The 13727-nt window shown below is 33.8% G+C and overlaps 1 protein-coding gene across 2 annotated transcripts; it reads left to right on the forward strand.

Annotated features, from left to right (window-relative positions):
- Positions 1–6923: 6923 nt before the first annotated feature.
- On the forward strand, positions 6924–9064 carry LOC125874737 (protein SOSEKI 3-like). Of its 2 annotated transcripts, none has more exons than XM_049555750.1 (5): positions 6924–7213; positions 7309–7378; positions 7462–7574; positions 7722–8418; positions 8652–9064. In XM_049555750.1, exons 1-5 carry the CDS (start codon positions 7006–7008, stop codon positions 8752–8754), a joined length of 1191 nt encoding a protein of 396 aa, XP_049411707.1. In that variant the 5' UTR covers positions 6924–7005; the 3' UTR covers positions 8755–9064. The 2 variants fall into 2 exon arrangements, with proteins under 2 accessions (XP_049411707.1, XP_049411706.1); XM_049555749.1 differs by having other exon boundaries at positions 7459–7574; positions 8652–9061.
- The last annotated feature ends 4663 nt before the right edge of the window (positions 9065–13727 follow it).

Genomic DNA, 13727 nt, shown 5'->3' on the forward strand with positions numbered 1-13727 from the left:
GAAAAGTGAGACTCGACCTTGAAGTTTGTTGCAAATAGAAGGAACTCTTTCTAATAAAAAATGAGTGAGAAAAAGCTTGAAAATGAAACGAAAAAGAAGGTTGTGATGAAATATAAGGGTTATCCAATAAATTAAGTGAAAAATTATGGTTTGAATCTCCAAGTGAAAAGAATGAAAAGAACATTAGAAGAGGTGAAGATGAGTATAACAATGCTTTGAAAAGGGGAAGTCACTGAGAATAATTGACCATACCTTTACCCTCAGCCCCATTACAAGCCCAAAATATCCCTTAGATCTTGCTTAAACTAGGTTTGATGATTGGAAAATATTGGAAAATTTGTGGGATGAAGCTTGAATGTATTTCTCTTTTGTTGTATTGATTCCTAACTTCTTTATTGATATGCTTTGTAAGAGCATGGAATCATCTTTGATGTGAGGGCACTTAAATGCTTTTGTTGAATCATGGTTTTGCATTATTAGAGAGAATGAGTGAGCTTGAGCTTCTATTGCTACCGGCTAATCATCATTTGAAGCTACTTGAGCATCATTAACTTATTGCATATACTTGTTAGTAGTCTTATAGTGACACTTGCATGTTAACTCACATTGATAAATGTTTAAACACCCTTGTTGAACTATTTGTGTTTTTGATTTACTTGAGGACAAGAAAAAGTTTAAGTTTGGGGTGTTGATGAGTGATAGATTTCCACTCATTTGAGGCTTTTTAGTTAAAAACTAGTGTGTTCAATGCCTATTTATGTCATATTCTAATGATATTTTGATATTTTGCAAATATGAAGGCTAAAGGACAAGGCAAGAATGGATATATGAAAAAAAGGCCAAAACATTGAAAGGAGTACAAACTCCAAACTGGTAGTCACCTAACCAAAAGAGAAGATTTCCCTATTAGCCAAACCTCGTTAAAGTTGACATTGTTCACAACTAAAAATATTAAGGCAAGTCAGTGGACTAAAGTTGAAATGGTGATTCTCCAAAGTCAATTGGGTGAGCTAGAAGTTCTATCGCCGAAGGTGACAAACTTTTGAGTAAAAATGAAATGTAAATGGGCGAACAAGGTGGTAATCAGTGTTACGCCGAATGTGAAAAGCTAGCTTGATCGAATTCGCCAACTGAGGTTCAAACACCTGAAGCCTGAAGCAAAAGAAGAGCGAGCTAAAGATCAAAAGGGGATGCACCGAATGTGTTAGGAGAGCCCAACTAATGTCGCCGAATAGGTCACACATGGAATTTTGGGCTAATTATGGAGAAACTATAATTATCCCAAAAGAGAAAGAAAATTTAGGTTTGAATATCATGTTTTTTGGAATACAAAAAAATAACTTAGATACTGAATTAAGTCTTTGTTTTGAGAAATGGACTTCTTAGTTTTATGGTTTTCAAAAAATCTGACAATTGAGGATTGAAATTGAAGTGGGTGGTGAAGATTCTTGCTTAATGTCAACACACTAATCGTTGGTAACATTATAGGTATAATTTTTTCCTTTTTATGATGTGTGGCTAAAACCTCAAATCTAGGGGTGTGATTATGGAGTTGGATGTTGATTTAATCTAGTGGATTTTGTGTTTTTCTCTGTTTTATTATTGTTCATCCACAGATTTATGCTATATAGCTTTGGTTAATTTATTGGTTAAGGTTGCAAACTTAATCCTAGTCTAGATATTCAATTGATTGTCGAAAGAGATCAATTGAAGTGGGTAAATAACTTGATGCATGCAATTTAGGTTTGATTTCTGTGGTTTGCTCGAAAGAGAAATTGTGGCTCACTTCTAGTTAACAAATCTGCTCGAAAGAGATATTTCTGTAAGGTAATAGGTTGATTTGTGATTCACATAGATGAGACCGAAAGGAGATTCTATGATATGATGCTTTGAGATTGAAAGAAGATTGGTGTCATTGATGATTACCCATCTATCCATGTTTGTCTAGCACTATTGGGCAAGCACTTGTATCCTTATTTGACATCATTACCAATCCACACACCCCTAGATAGTCTCTTACTTGTGAAACCCCTCTTTTTAGTTCAATGGTGATGATTGTTACCAAAACTTTGTTTGTAAATTTAGTGGAATCATCCACCCGATTAGTCTTATTACTACAAAGAATCAGTTTACATTTTTCAGTTTCTAGTTGAATTCTTATCACTGAATCACTCCTTGTAGAATTCGACTCCAACTATTTGTTGGATATTTTTAGTGTTGACGGTCGCTTACTCTTCTAATTGTTGTTAGGATAATTTGAGTGTTATCATATCTCACCAAACATGAAACTTCAAATATAATCATTTTACACAATTCTACAAAATTAAAAAACTTGTGTATGGTGTTCATTGCAAGGCTCAAATCAATACTATGCTAGTCAACACAAGATTCTAAAAGATCATTTAAAAGTAAATCAACATAGATTTCATCTTGCTAAACCAACAGAAAGCACATTTCTAAGCAACAGAAATATCCAAGATATCGATATTTAACAAAATCAATCGTTAAATATCATTAATGAAAACACAAGAAATCTCAGCCATTTCAAAATTATGGGGCAATTGATAGAGAGACAAAAACGAAACCAATACCAACCAAATATATTAAAACCAAAATGTTAAAACATCATACTACAACTGAAATAAACAAAATAAAATCAAAAGGGGAATGTAGGCACATCTGCGCTCACCCCATAAAAAATAGCATGAAATGTCCTCAATAATATAAAAAAATATAAGTGTCGGAGGAAGATAAGTAAAAAGTCCCCTTGCCTGTAAAGAACACTAATCTTGAGACTCGGAAGAAATGGCTTCAACTCAAGCATTAGTAACTGGAACATCTGAAGTAGTAGGCAGTAGTGTAGCCTCAATCGAGAAATTATTGCTCGGCATATTGGAAGGAGGAATAGTAGACTCTGAAAGACAGATTCCTCTAGTCCCAATTGCGGATGTTTTAAGATGAGATCTCTCCAACATAGCTTGCACTATGACTCCTCTAAACTCCGCAGCTCAGCTAAGGCCTCCGCACTAACCTGCTCATTATCTCACACGAACTCCTCCTCATCAGTCTCAGTGGCTGATTAATCATCAGCCTCATCTTCAACCTTCTCAAACTCATCACCAGTTAGCCGCTCAGCCACCCAGTAGGTCTATCTCCTCTAAGCTTAGTTGGAGGTAAAACTACAGGCATCTCGGGGAAAGGGAACCTCACCCCATAGCAACGAAATATATGTGGACCTCATTACGTCCACATCTACCTAAGAGAAGCTATATCGCTCTTCAACTTAATCAACTCGGTAGAGCTACCGTCTCACCGCTCACGGTCCTCTACTCTAGCGGTAAGGTTGTCTAACCTCTCCCCATATGAAGCTAAAGGACATCTATGTCTAACAACTTCAGCCCGTACTAAAATAAAACAGCCTCAATCATCGCGGTAATTATCTCATGCATCTCTTTCTCAAGTCAAGATGCCCTAACATCCGAAAAATGGGAAAGGTTGTCCATCTGATAGATAAAAGATTGATGCAATGGAGTGCAAGATGTAGGGGAAGTGCATTTGAGAGAGCAGAGGATCCAAAAGGCTTAGTGGAAGGGCGAAGGGTACCTAATGGCTCCAAAAGACATAGTACCATTTTTCAAAATTCTTGGCTAAGAAGGCGAACATGAAGCTGTCCTCCTAACAACCTCAGTGGATCGCCGAATGGGTATTTGCATCACATATTATGTCTTTTTCAATTTTTGACTTCATTTCTACCTGCACTTACAACACATTTTAATAAAAGCAATAAAATAAACTTGGGTTGCCTCTCAAGAAGCACCTTATTTAACATCGTGGAATGACATAAGTTTCACTAATAAACATCATCCTTGTGATTGGGGTTGGTATCACTAGGAAAAAAATCCTTTTTGCCTTGGATTTAAATGAGTGGAGATTTGACACATCTGAGTTTACAACTACTTAATTTACACATCGTGGGAAGTATCCGTTTGTGTCAAAGTGGAGAAATCACTTTCAAGTCTTTAAAGACTTTGTCGGATCCTTTAGCTTTGTTAAAGGTCCTAGTCAACATATCATCGGTTTGAGTCCCTTCTAGTCCAACTTGCTCTTTTGGCTTGGGACGATCATGAGGTGGTATGTATCTATCTTTATCAGCTTAACGATCTCTCTAAATACCTCCTCTATCTTGCCAATCTCTCAAGCCATTATCTATTTACTTAGTGCAATCTTGGTTCTCACCCGTTCTACGATAGTTCGGATGAGAACCCCCCATTTGGTTCCCCGTATATGACACTTTTTCATTGTATAATGCCTCAAATTTGGAATAATCTGGGAACTGCCCACTTCTTGTTTCAACTGCGTTTACCGATTCGAATCAACCCACTAACAAGTTTGGATAACAAATCATGTTGGGTCATCATCTTGGTCATATTTTCATCATGCTGATTGATCTTCTCCATTTTTTCCTTGCTCATACCTAAATGTAGAGAAGATGGTTGATCCTCACTAGTATACGTTGCTCGGTTTATCTTGGTCATATCATCAAGCAACGTTGTTGCTACATCAAACAGTTGTCTCATCAGCCCTCCTTGAATGAATTGGTCAGCCAACCCTTTGTTGACCATATCAAGGTTACGATAAAACTATTGCAACAACAAACTATTCGTAACACCATGTGTTGGGAATTATAGCAACTAACTTTTGAAATTGCAACCAAGTCTCGTAGAGAGGTTCACTTCCACTCTTTTGATGTTCTGGATGCCATGTTAAGTTTCACCATTTTCGAGGGAAAAAAATGTTTCAAGGAACGGTTCTTTCAATTCCTCGCACAAAGTTATAGTCATTTAGTAGTTCGGTCAGCCATTTGGTTGCTTCTCCTGATGAGAAAAAAGGAAACAACCTCAAACGTATGGATTCTTGTGAGATGTTACTAAAGACGAAAGGCTCACAAATATCCACAAAATTTCAGAGATTTTCACGGAGTCTTCATGAGTAAGACCCCAAAACATTTCTCTCATATGGAGCAATTGCACCATAGTTTCGGTTACAGGAAACATAGCTCTCCTAATAGTAGGAGGTAGCCGGATTGCTCCTGGACTTTTGACGACATTAATATGCATGTCATTCATATCTCTCATGTTATAATTTTTACCATAGTGACTAGCGTCGTCACTTCCACTCTCACTCATGTTTCAACCTACAAGTGGAGCACAACAACAACAACACCAAACAACAATATATTCTACTATAAACAAACAAGTTTACAAATTAACTTCACAAATTGAATTCTTAGCTACCACTGGCAGCCACACCATTTTTTATAACTCCCAAATTGCCCACTAAAATAATTAAATGGGTAAGCAATCACTAGTAATATAAATACCCAAAGAAAGAGTCGGAATCAAATCTTACCGGGAGTGATCTAAATGTAAGAATTCAATGAGAAAATCAAAAGTGCAAACCAGGGGTGATAGAATGAGTAATTTATATGAGTATCCACTCATATTTTACCCATTTTAAATAGGTTGGGTACTCATTTAAAAAATAGGTAAAAATTAGGGTTGATAGAATGAGTAATTTATATGAGTATCCACTCATATTTTACCCATTTTAAATAGGTTGGGTACTCATTTAAAAATAGGTACAAATAAATAATCCCATATCTGTCATTTATAAGTGGGTAGTTAAATGGATAAAATGGGTAAAAGATGTTCATTCATAAAAGAAAGAAAAGTTGTAAGGAGTCGGGTGGTAAAAAAAGCTTTTCAATTCTATTTTTTTCTATAAATTTTTTTAATTTTTTTGGGATAGGGGGCGTGGGGGGGGGGGGGTGGTAAAAAAGACTTTTTACATTTAAAAAAATTGATTTTTTAAACATATTTTTGGGATGAGGGGATAGGAGGCGGGTTGGTAAAATAAATAAATTTTTTTTGTTAATATTATTTTGATAAAAAAAAATTAATTTTTTTTATAAAAAAAAACAAACTATTTTTGTTTAATTTTTTTAGGATAGGGGGCATGGGGCTAGTAGGAGTGGAGTTTAAAAAAAACTTTAAAAAGATTTTGTTTTTAAAGCTTTTACAAAATCTCTACTATAATATGGATATTCATATTTATACATATTATCAATTAGGTAACTTGTTTTTACCCATTTAAAATTTAAGTTGAGTTGAGTACTTTATCCATTTTTATTAAACTAATTTCGATCGACTCATATTCGACTTGCTCATTTGCCATTGCTAATGCAAACCAATTCATTGTAACAATTAGGACAAGTGGTGGAAACTCTATGGAATGGGGGGAAATATCAGTCCAGCTAACAGAGCATAAAGACGAAAGAAAAAGGCATAGCTAAAGTTGAAAAGTAGCACAAACAGCCACCACGATTGGCAGCAGCAGCATATCTTTCTTTACGTATCTCATTGAGGGAATGGTGGTGGCATTTTATCTTTCGTATTTCTTTTGCAAAGTTGGATTTACACTTTTTTGTATAGTGGGGTACATCAAAATATTTCACCTTTTTTATGCTCATTTATTGACAAAAAACGCCTACTTTCTTATTATATGAAAATAGAAAGGGAGAACGCACAAGTACTCCTCTAGATTATGACCTAAATTTCAGAGATACACGTTAACTAAACTAAGGTTTTATTATTTCTGAACTCTTTTTTTTTTGTAATATTTTACACCTTTTGGCTTATGTGGCACACCCCGTGCCTCCACGCAGTTGAGGCGCGTGAGAGATATTTGAATGTCACATAAGCAAAAAAAGTGTACAAAATTACAAAAAAAAGAGTTCAGTGATAATAGAACTTAGTTTAGTTAAGGTGTGTCTGAGATTTGAGTCATACTCTAGTGAGCTACTTTTCCCTTTTCCCAAAATAGAAATGGAGAATGGTTGTTTTTGATCTCTTTCAGATGTGTCATTCATTTTTTCTTTTTGTGTTTTCCCAAATTAAATGAAGTGTCTTCTTTCCATCAATTAAACGTGAATCTTGGTTATTTGAAATGGAAGAGCGTATGAGGAAGTATAGGCAGCTGAGTCCAGAGAGAGCCAAAGTGTGGACTGAGAAATCACCAAAATATGAACAACAACAGCCCAATCAAATTGATGGAAAAGTGCCAGTGGTATACTATCTTTGTAGAAATCAACAACTTGAGCATCCTCATTTCATGGAAGTAACCATGTCTTCCCCTGATGGTCTATACTTGAGAGGTAACACAAGCGGCTCTCATTATACATTTAGACATATATATATATATATGATGAATACGAATCTTGAATTTATATATCTTGTTGCAATCTTGAAGATGTAATCAAGAGGTTTAACGTTTTGAGAGGCAAGGGAATGGCTTCATCTTATTCTTGGTCCTGCAAGAGGTAAAGACTAAACAGTTGTATACTTTTGCTTTTAGTCAAACAAGATTTTATACAGTTTTTCTCATCTGTTATTAACACAGAAGCTACAAGAATAGATTTGTGTGGCATGATCTTTCTGAAGATGATCTAATTCTTCCTGCTCTTCCTACTGAATACGTTCTAAAAGGCTCGGAGCTTTGTGAAGAATTAAAGTCAGGTATCTACACTATCACTTTTTAGGAGAACAGATTGGCTGCAGTGTTTTTTTCCTGTTGGAAATTCCTTTTGTCAATAGGGACATAAGATTTCTGCTTTCAAAGAATCCACAGTTGTTGTAATTAGACCTCAATTGTTTCCTTTGTAGGTCGATCCAGTCCTGCAAAAAATGATAGCTTGTCAAATCAAAAAGTATTACCAGAACCTCCACTGTCAAGAAGCCAAGATGATTCCTCTCCATCTAACACGAATGAAAGATGTGCAAAGAATACTTGTGATGGTGAACAATCACTTCCTGCTGAAAAGGCAAACAGCGCTAATACGTATGATGGCCTGTCTGGTGCTTCCGTTCAGATTCATGAAAAGACAAACACGGCTAATACAACTCATGATGATATTTGTAGAAGAGGCATTTCAACGGATGATAGATCTTGTGCGGTTGAAAAAAATGAAATAAATCAGGTTCAGGTTAACAGAATGAATGAGTCAGCAGATATACGGGTGGAGTCAGACACACTTCCACCAGATACCTTAATATCTCTCATCAGATCAGATGTTAGAAAGCTCAGGAAACTTGATAGTGAAGTGTGTCGCGTTCCATCAAAGCTAAAGCCTCATAATATGCTTATGCAACTAATTTCTTGTGGATCAATTTCAGTAAAGGATCATAGATTTGGCTTTATACATACGTACAAACCAAGATTAAATTTAGGAAAACTTGATTGCATTACAAGGAATAAGAGTTTAATGGGTCTGAATTTGGAAGACGAGGAATATTTCTGTGCAAGCTGGACGGAGTCTAGTATCCCCAAGGAAAACCAGTCATCCTTCATCACTGCTGAGAGGTTCGTACTTTGGTTACACTTATTTGGAGTTTCATCTGTGTGGAATTTTTAACTTACTTTCAATTAGAAATTATTACGTCTTGAAAATCACGATTATGTCTTCCCTAGAAAAAAAATCTATGGTGCTAATGTTAAATACGTTAGCTGCCTATTGTGCTACTAGTAGATTCTGTGCTACTAGGTAACCCGTCCTTTTTTCTTTCTATATCGTAAAAATGAGTTGTACGATGCAGGACAAATAGAAAGCCTGAAGATTCAGTTCAAAGTAAAGAGGGGGCAAGTTCTAGATGCTCAAAGTGCGTTAGACATTCCACCACCAATGTGCCAAAAAAATGAGTCATGGAGATGATCCCATCTTTCAGAAGGAGAAACACGCAGTTTGCGAATCGTAAAACCTTTTTGGGCATAGAAACAGTCCACAAGAAATGCGAAAGAAAATGTGGTTAAAATTGAAGGAGGTCAAGTTCACTAATTTTCAGAATTGCTTAGATTATAATATATATGGTCGAAAAGCTCTTGTATTATTTGATTTAGCATAGGAAAACAGCATGTGGAAATATGAATATTTGTCTATAGGAATTGTTGGAGTGTTGTTTTGATCAGGATTAATACTACAGCAAGAGAAAAACTTGTGATTCTTCTACTGTTCCTTTGTTGCAACTGGTGTATACAGTATACCACATTTGTCCCAATTAAGGATGCTAAGTAGTTAACCCTGACACAACAAGTATATTTGGATGTTCGGATTGACTTAAAAGTTGATTAAATCTACTTTTAACTCAGTTTTTGACTTTTGGAAGTGTTTGAAAAATATAAAAAATTAACTTATTATGTGTGACATAATCCGAATGGGCTCTCGGATCTTGAACGGCAGGAGGGTGTAAATCCTGCCTTATTGGCGAGGTTAGGAACACCACTATGACACGATCGCCAAAAAAAGAAGCCATTGAGTTCTTGTCCAACACTTGTTCTTACTTTTTGAACTCAATAATTTCAATTATACATTAATAATTAATATTTGTACTAGTTGAAATAGTTTTTTCTTTCATTATGCTCTATCTTTAGCTAAACCTACAATGATACCCAACATTTGTATGTTGTTCGAGACTGCCTTAAGGACATCCCAATTTGAAAAACCGAGTTTGAAAATCTTTAAGAAAAAATCAACTATTTCCTTCGTTTAAAAAAAAAAGACCTAGTTTGACTTGGAACGAAGTTTAAGAAAAGAAATTTTTTTTTTAATCTTGTGGTTATAAATTAAAGTTATGTCAAATGTACCAAAATGTCATTTAATCTTGTGCATTAAACATGTCACGTAGAAAATTAAAGTTAAAGTGTTGTCAAAGAAGGAAATTAGTCATTCTTTTTCAAGCAGACTATAAAGGAAATTTAGTCTTTTTTTTTAAAACAGGGGAAGTACTATTTGTTTCTCGCTTTAACTAACACATTTGCCAAAAACTGCAACACTGAATTTTAAAACTTTGTTTTCCAAGAAAATATAAAATTACCACTAATTTTCTTAGTGGAAATTGAGAAAACAAGCCAAAAAATTATGCAATATATGCTTTTAGTAGGACCCAAGTCAAAGCAAGGCACTTTTTCGCAAAGAAACATTGTTGGGCTGTGTGATTTTCCTATTATTATACAAATAATACAAGAATCTGATTCTCCTATCATGTGCACTACTCAAAGTCACAAAAGCTGAGAAATATATAATTACCCATTGGGTTGGGTACATGATTTATTACCTGGATAAAATATGGATTTAAATTCATCTTTAATCTATAAAAATATGTATATTCATCCGTAAATTATGGGTAAGCTATGGCTAAAATACTAATTAGTCAAATGATTTAATTTCAATTTTTATTCACTCACAAAATTTATGATATGACTAAAACAATTGTAATTTTTCTTCCTTTTTATATTCTTGGTAAAACTAATTATTTCTCTCTATAATTGAAAAAGTTTGACCCTCCAAAAAATACTTATATTAAATGTATATTTCTTTTGTTAATTATAACTATATATTTTCTTTGTCTATGGATAACAAATAGTAGTGTAGTGTAAAATAAGTAAACATGTTGTAAGACCAAGGCAAAATAAGAAAAGAAATATAAAAGATGAAAGGAATATAAATAGGTAGACAAGATATGAGAGCTTTTCTAATTAGTCCAAATATTCAAGTGTGTACAATATGAACACGTATGCCTCTATTTATAGGGTAACATAGAGACATACAAATTAGTCATAAACATAAAATTAATCAACAATATAATGAAGGACGTTATGGAGGTGTAAGGTTACAAGAATATGGTCATAAAGGTGGAGGTTATCTTCATAATGTAGGGAAGTAATGTATGTGAGAGTAACTGTTTGTGTAGTGGACATCTATTTGTGTAGTGGACATCCATACTATATTGTGTAGTCGACAGCCATACTATATTATTTTATAACACTCTCCCTTGGATATCCATAAATAATATGCCTCTTTAAAACATTACTAGGAAAAACCTAGTGGAAAAAAATTCTAGTGAAGGAAAAAGAGTACACATATCTTTTAATACGCTCTAAAAGTTTCCTCATTAAAAACCTTACCAGGAAAAATAATTTGGGGAAAAATCATGTTTAAGAAAAAGAGTACAACGTCTATTTTCTCCCCTTGATAAAAACTTTACTTGATATCTCAGAGACGATGCAATCCAATCTTATAGCTCAACTTCTCAAATTTTGATGTTGACAATCCTTAGTGAATAAGTTTACAAGATTATCACTTGAACGAATTTTTGAACGTGTATCTCACCATTTTGTTGAAGAACATGTGTGAGAAAGAATTTTGGTGAAATATGTTTTGTCCAGTCTCTGATTATATCCTCCCTTCAATCGAGCTATATATTATTTTAGTATTATATGGTATATGGAATTTCCCTTTTCAAAGAAAAATCACATATTTTTGAATATGATAGGTCATCATTCCAACCAAACACACTCCCGACTAATTTCATAAATCAATATTATTTTTGCATGATCGAAGAAGTGATTACTAGTGTTTGATTCTTTCAATGCAAGAATATTACTGTATCTCCACATGTAAACAAATATCTCATTTACGATCGAGCTTTATGAGGATCAAATAAATATTTTGCATCTATATATTTAAATATTTTCTAATTCAGAGATTGATCGTTTCAATTTTATTGAAGCTCATCTTTTCTTCTAAAAAAAATCACACATCTTTTATGTGTTGAGTCACTTGGTTTGTTAGTTTCTTGGCATAACTTGAATGATAATATGACAACCCTTTCACCTAATTTTCTTTATGTAGATCAAATAATCTTCTAGAATTTGCATTACCAACAATCTGTAAGTGCACCAATTACACTTATGCATGATTTTTTAAAATCATTTCCATGATATCAAAATGATTCTTTCTATGTGTTAAGCAGTCTCAGAACCATTGGGTACTCAATGAAACTGCTTTAAAACCTTTTAAATCCTTCAAGGATTTTCATATAACATTTATCGTCCAGTTAGACATAATAATTATTTATTATACATATTCAATTATTTTATTTATTGCCAGACTGAAAGAAGTCTCATTTCATCCACCACTGAAAAATATATCTCAATTTAATAATGTCAGCATTTTTGCAAAAATCCATTATGCCCCGAGGCACAAACCACACTTTATATCTTACGGTTATATTTTAGCACATTGCACAATTATTCATTTGTACAACGCTGACATTATATTTTGACTTATGAAAAATAATTTCAAAAGCATCACTTTTCTAACTGAAACAAAATATACTTGAATAGTGCATTTTATTTGATCAATGATTTATCTGTCCACACTATATGACATATTTATATTTAAGATCCATGTAATCATTTATAGCATTATGTGCTACTTCATATCAAAGATATCGTTGATGGTCATTGACTAGATTCTAATATGACATAACTTATCGAGGTCTCTTTGTTTTTCATCATTTTCAGGTACCAAAACTTTTTCCAAGGTTTTATGAAGTGTTATGTCATTGTGCTTTTTTAAAGCACTTGTCTCATTATGATGATCATTTAAATAATTTGCTTATCTCCTTCCTCAAAGAGTTTCGCATTTGGAATCGACTATCATGCTTCTGGCGTACCATAGATGTTGTCTGTCACAACCCGAGCCTACACACTAAATGTTGCCAACACTTGAGAATCATTGGTAGTCCCCGTGTGAACCCTTTTCTTGGCTGACTACAAGCGGAAAACTAACTCAAGCAATAAAAGAATTAAAAACTGAAATAGTTTTGTTAAACTGAAATACTTAACTCAAAGTCTATACAATATCAATAGAAATACTTATAGTTTCTAAAATAACTCAAAATAAATTAAATACTTAAGGACTACTCAACTCTATCTATCTATGAAACCTCTACTATTACTGAACGATATCGGGAAAAGACCCACGACATCTCAAAACTAAAAACTGTAAGGTAAGGTGAAGTCCTCTGGAATATAAGAAGGCTCACCAAAGCTAACTAGAATGTCAAATGATATCAACTAAGAACCTGTTAATGATCCTACACACCTGTATCTGCATCACTATAAGATGCAAGTCGAATGTCATCAAGACATTGAATGTACGAACATGTAAAGGAAAAGTGGAACATACTTAACTGAACTGATAACATGGGAAGACAATACTCACCTCAACTCAACTCCAATATGAAAGCAATAACAAAAGATAAAAAATTTAAAGCTTCATAATAAACAAATACTAACTCAAGTATGTATATAAAAATACTCTAAACTCAAAAAGTAGATATCAACTCAAAATTTATAAAAATACAATAGCACACTCTTTACTCTTATTTGGGAGATTCTCTAACCGGCAACCATCACTATGCTCTTTATGATGATAGAGCGTCTCACCCACACTGCCAGAACTATCCTATATCTTGTTGGGGTATAGAACACCTCAACTAAGTGGATTCACTAAGCTATTCCCGAAGGCGACTAAGGATTCATCTAAAGAGTATGATCATTTACCCATGTTGGCTCATGATATTGGTGCTTATTACTACTCCCAATAATATATAATCATTCTCAAATGTATAAAACATACACTTTTTTGATTTGAGATAATTACTCAAACTATCCTCTTAAAAAAGGTAACTGCTCTAAAATATCTTTGAACTCATAATATCTTTTTAGAAATTAAAGTTTCTTTTCTCTCAATGTAAAAACAATACATTTGAGAATATATAGAGCCCTAAAACTTTACTAAAAATGCTCTTTAAACTTTCCTCAAAACT

This window comes from Solanum stenotomum, chromosome 8 (genome assembly GCF_019186545.1).
Source record: "Solanum stenotomum isolate F172 chromosome 8, ASM1918654v1, whole genome shotgun sequence".
NCBI lineage: Eukaryota > Viridiplantae > Streptophyta > Magnoliopsida > Solanales > Solanaceae > Solanum > Solanum stenotomum.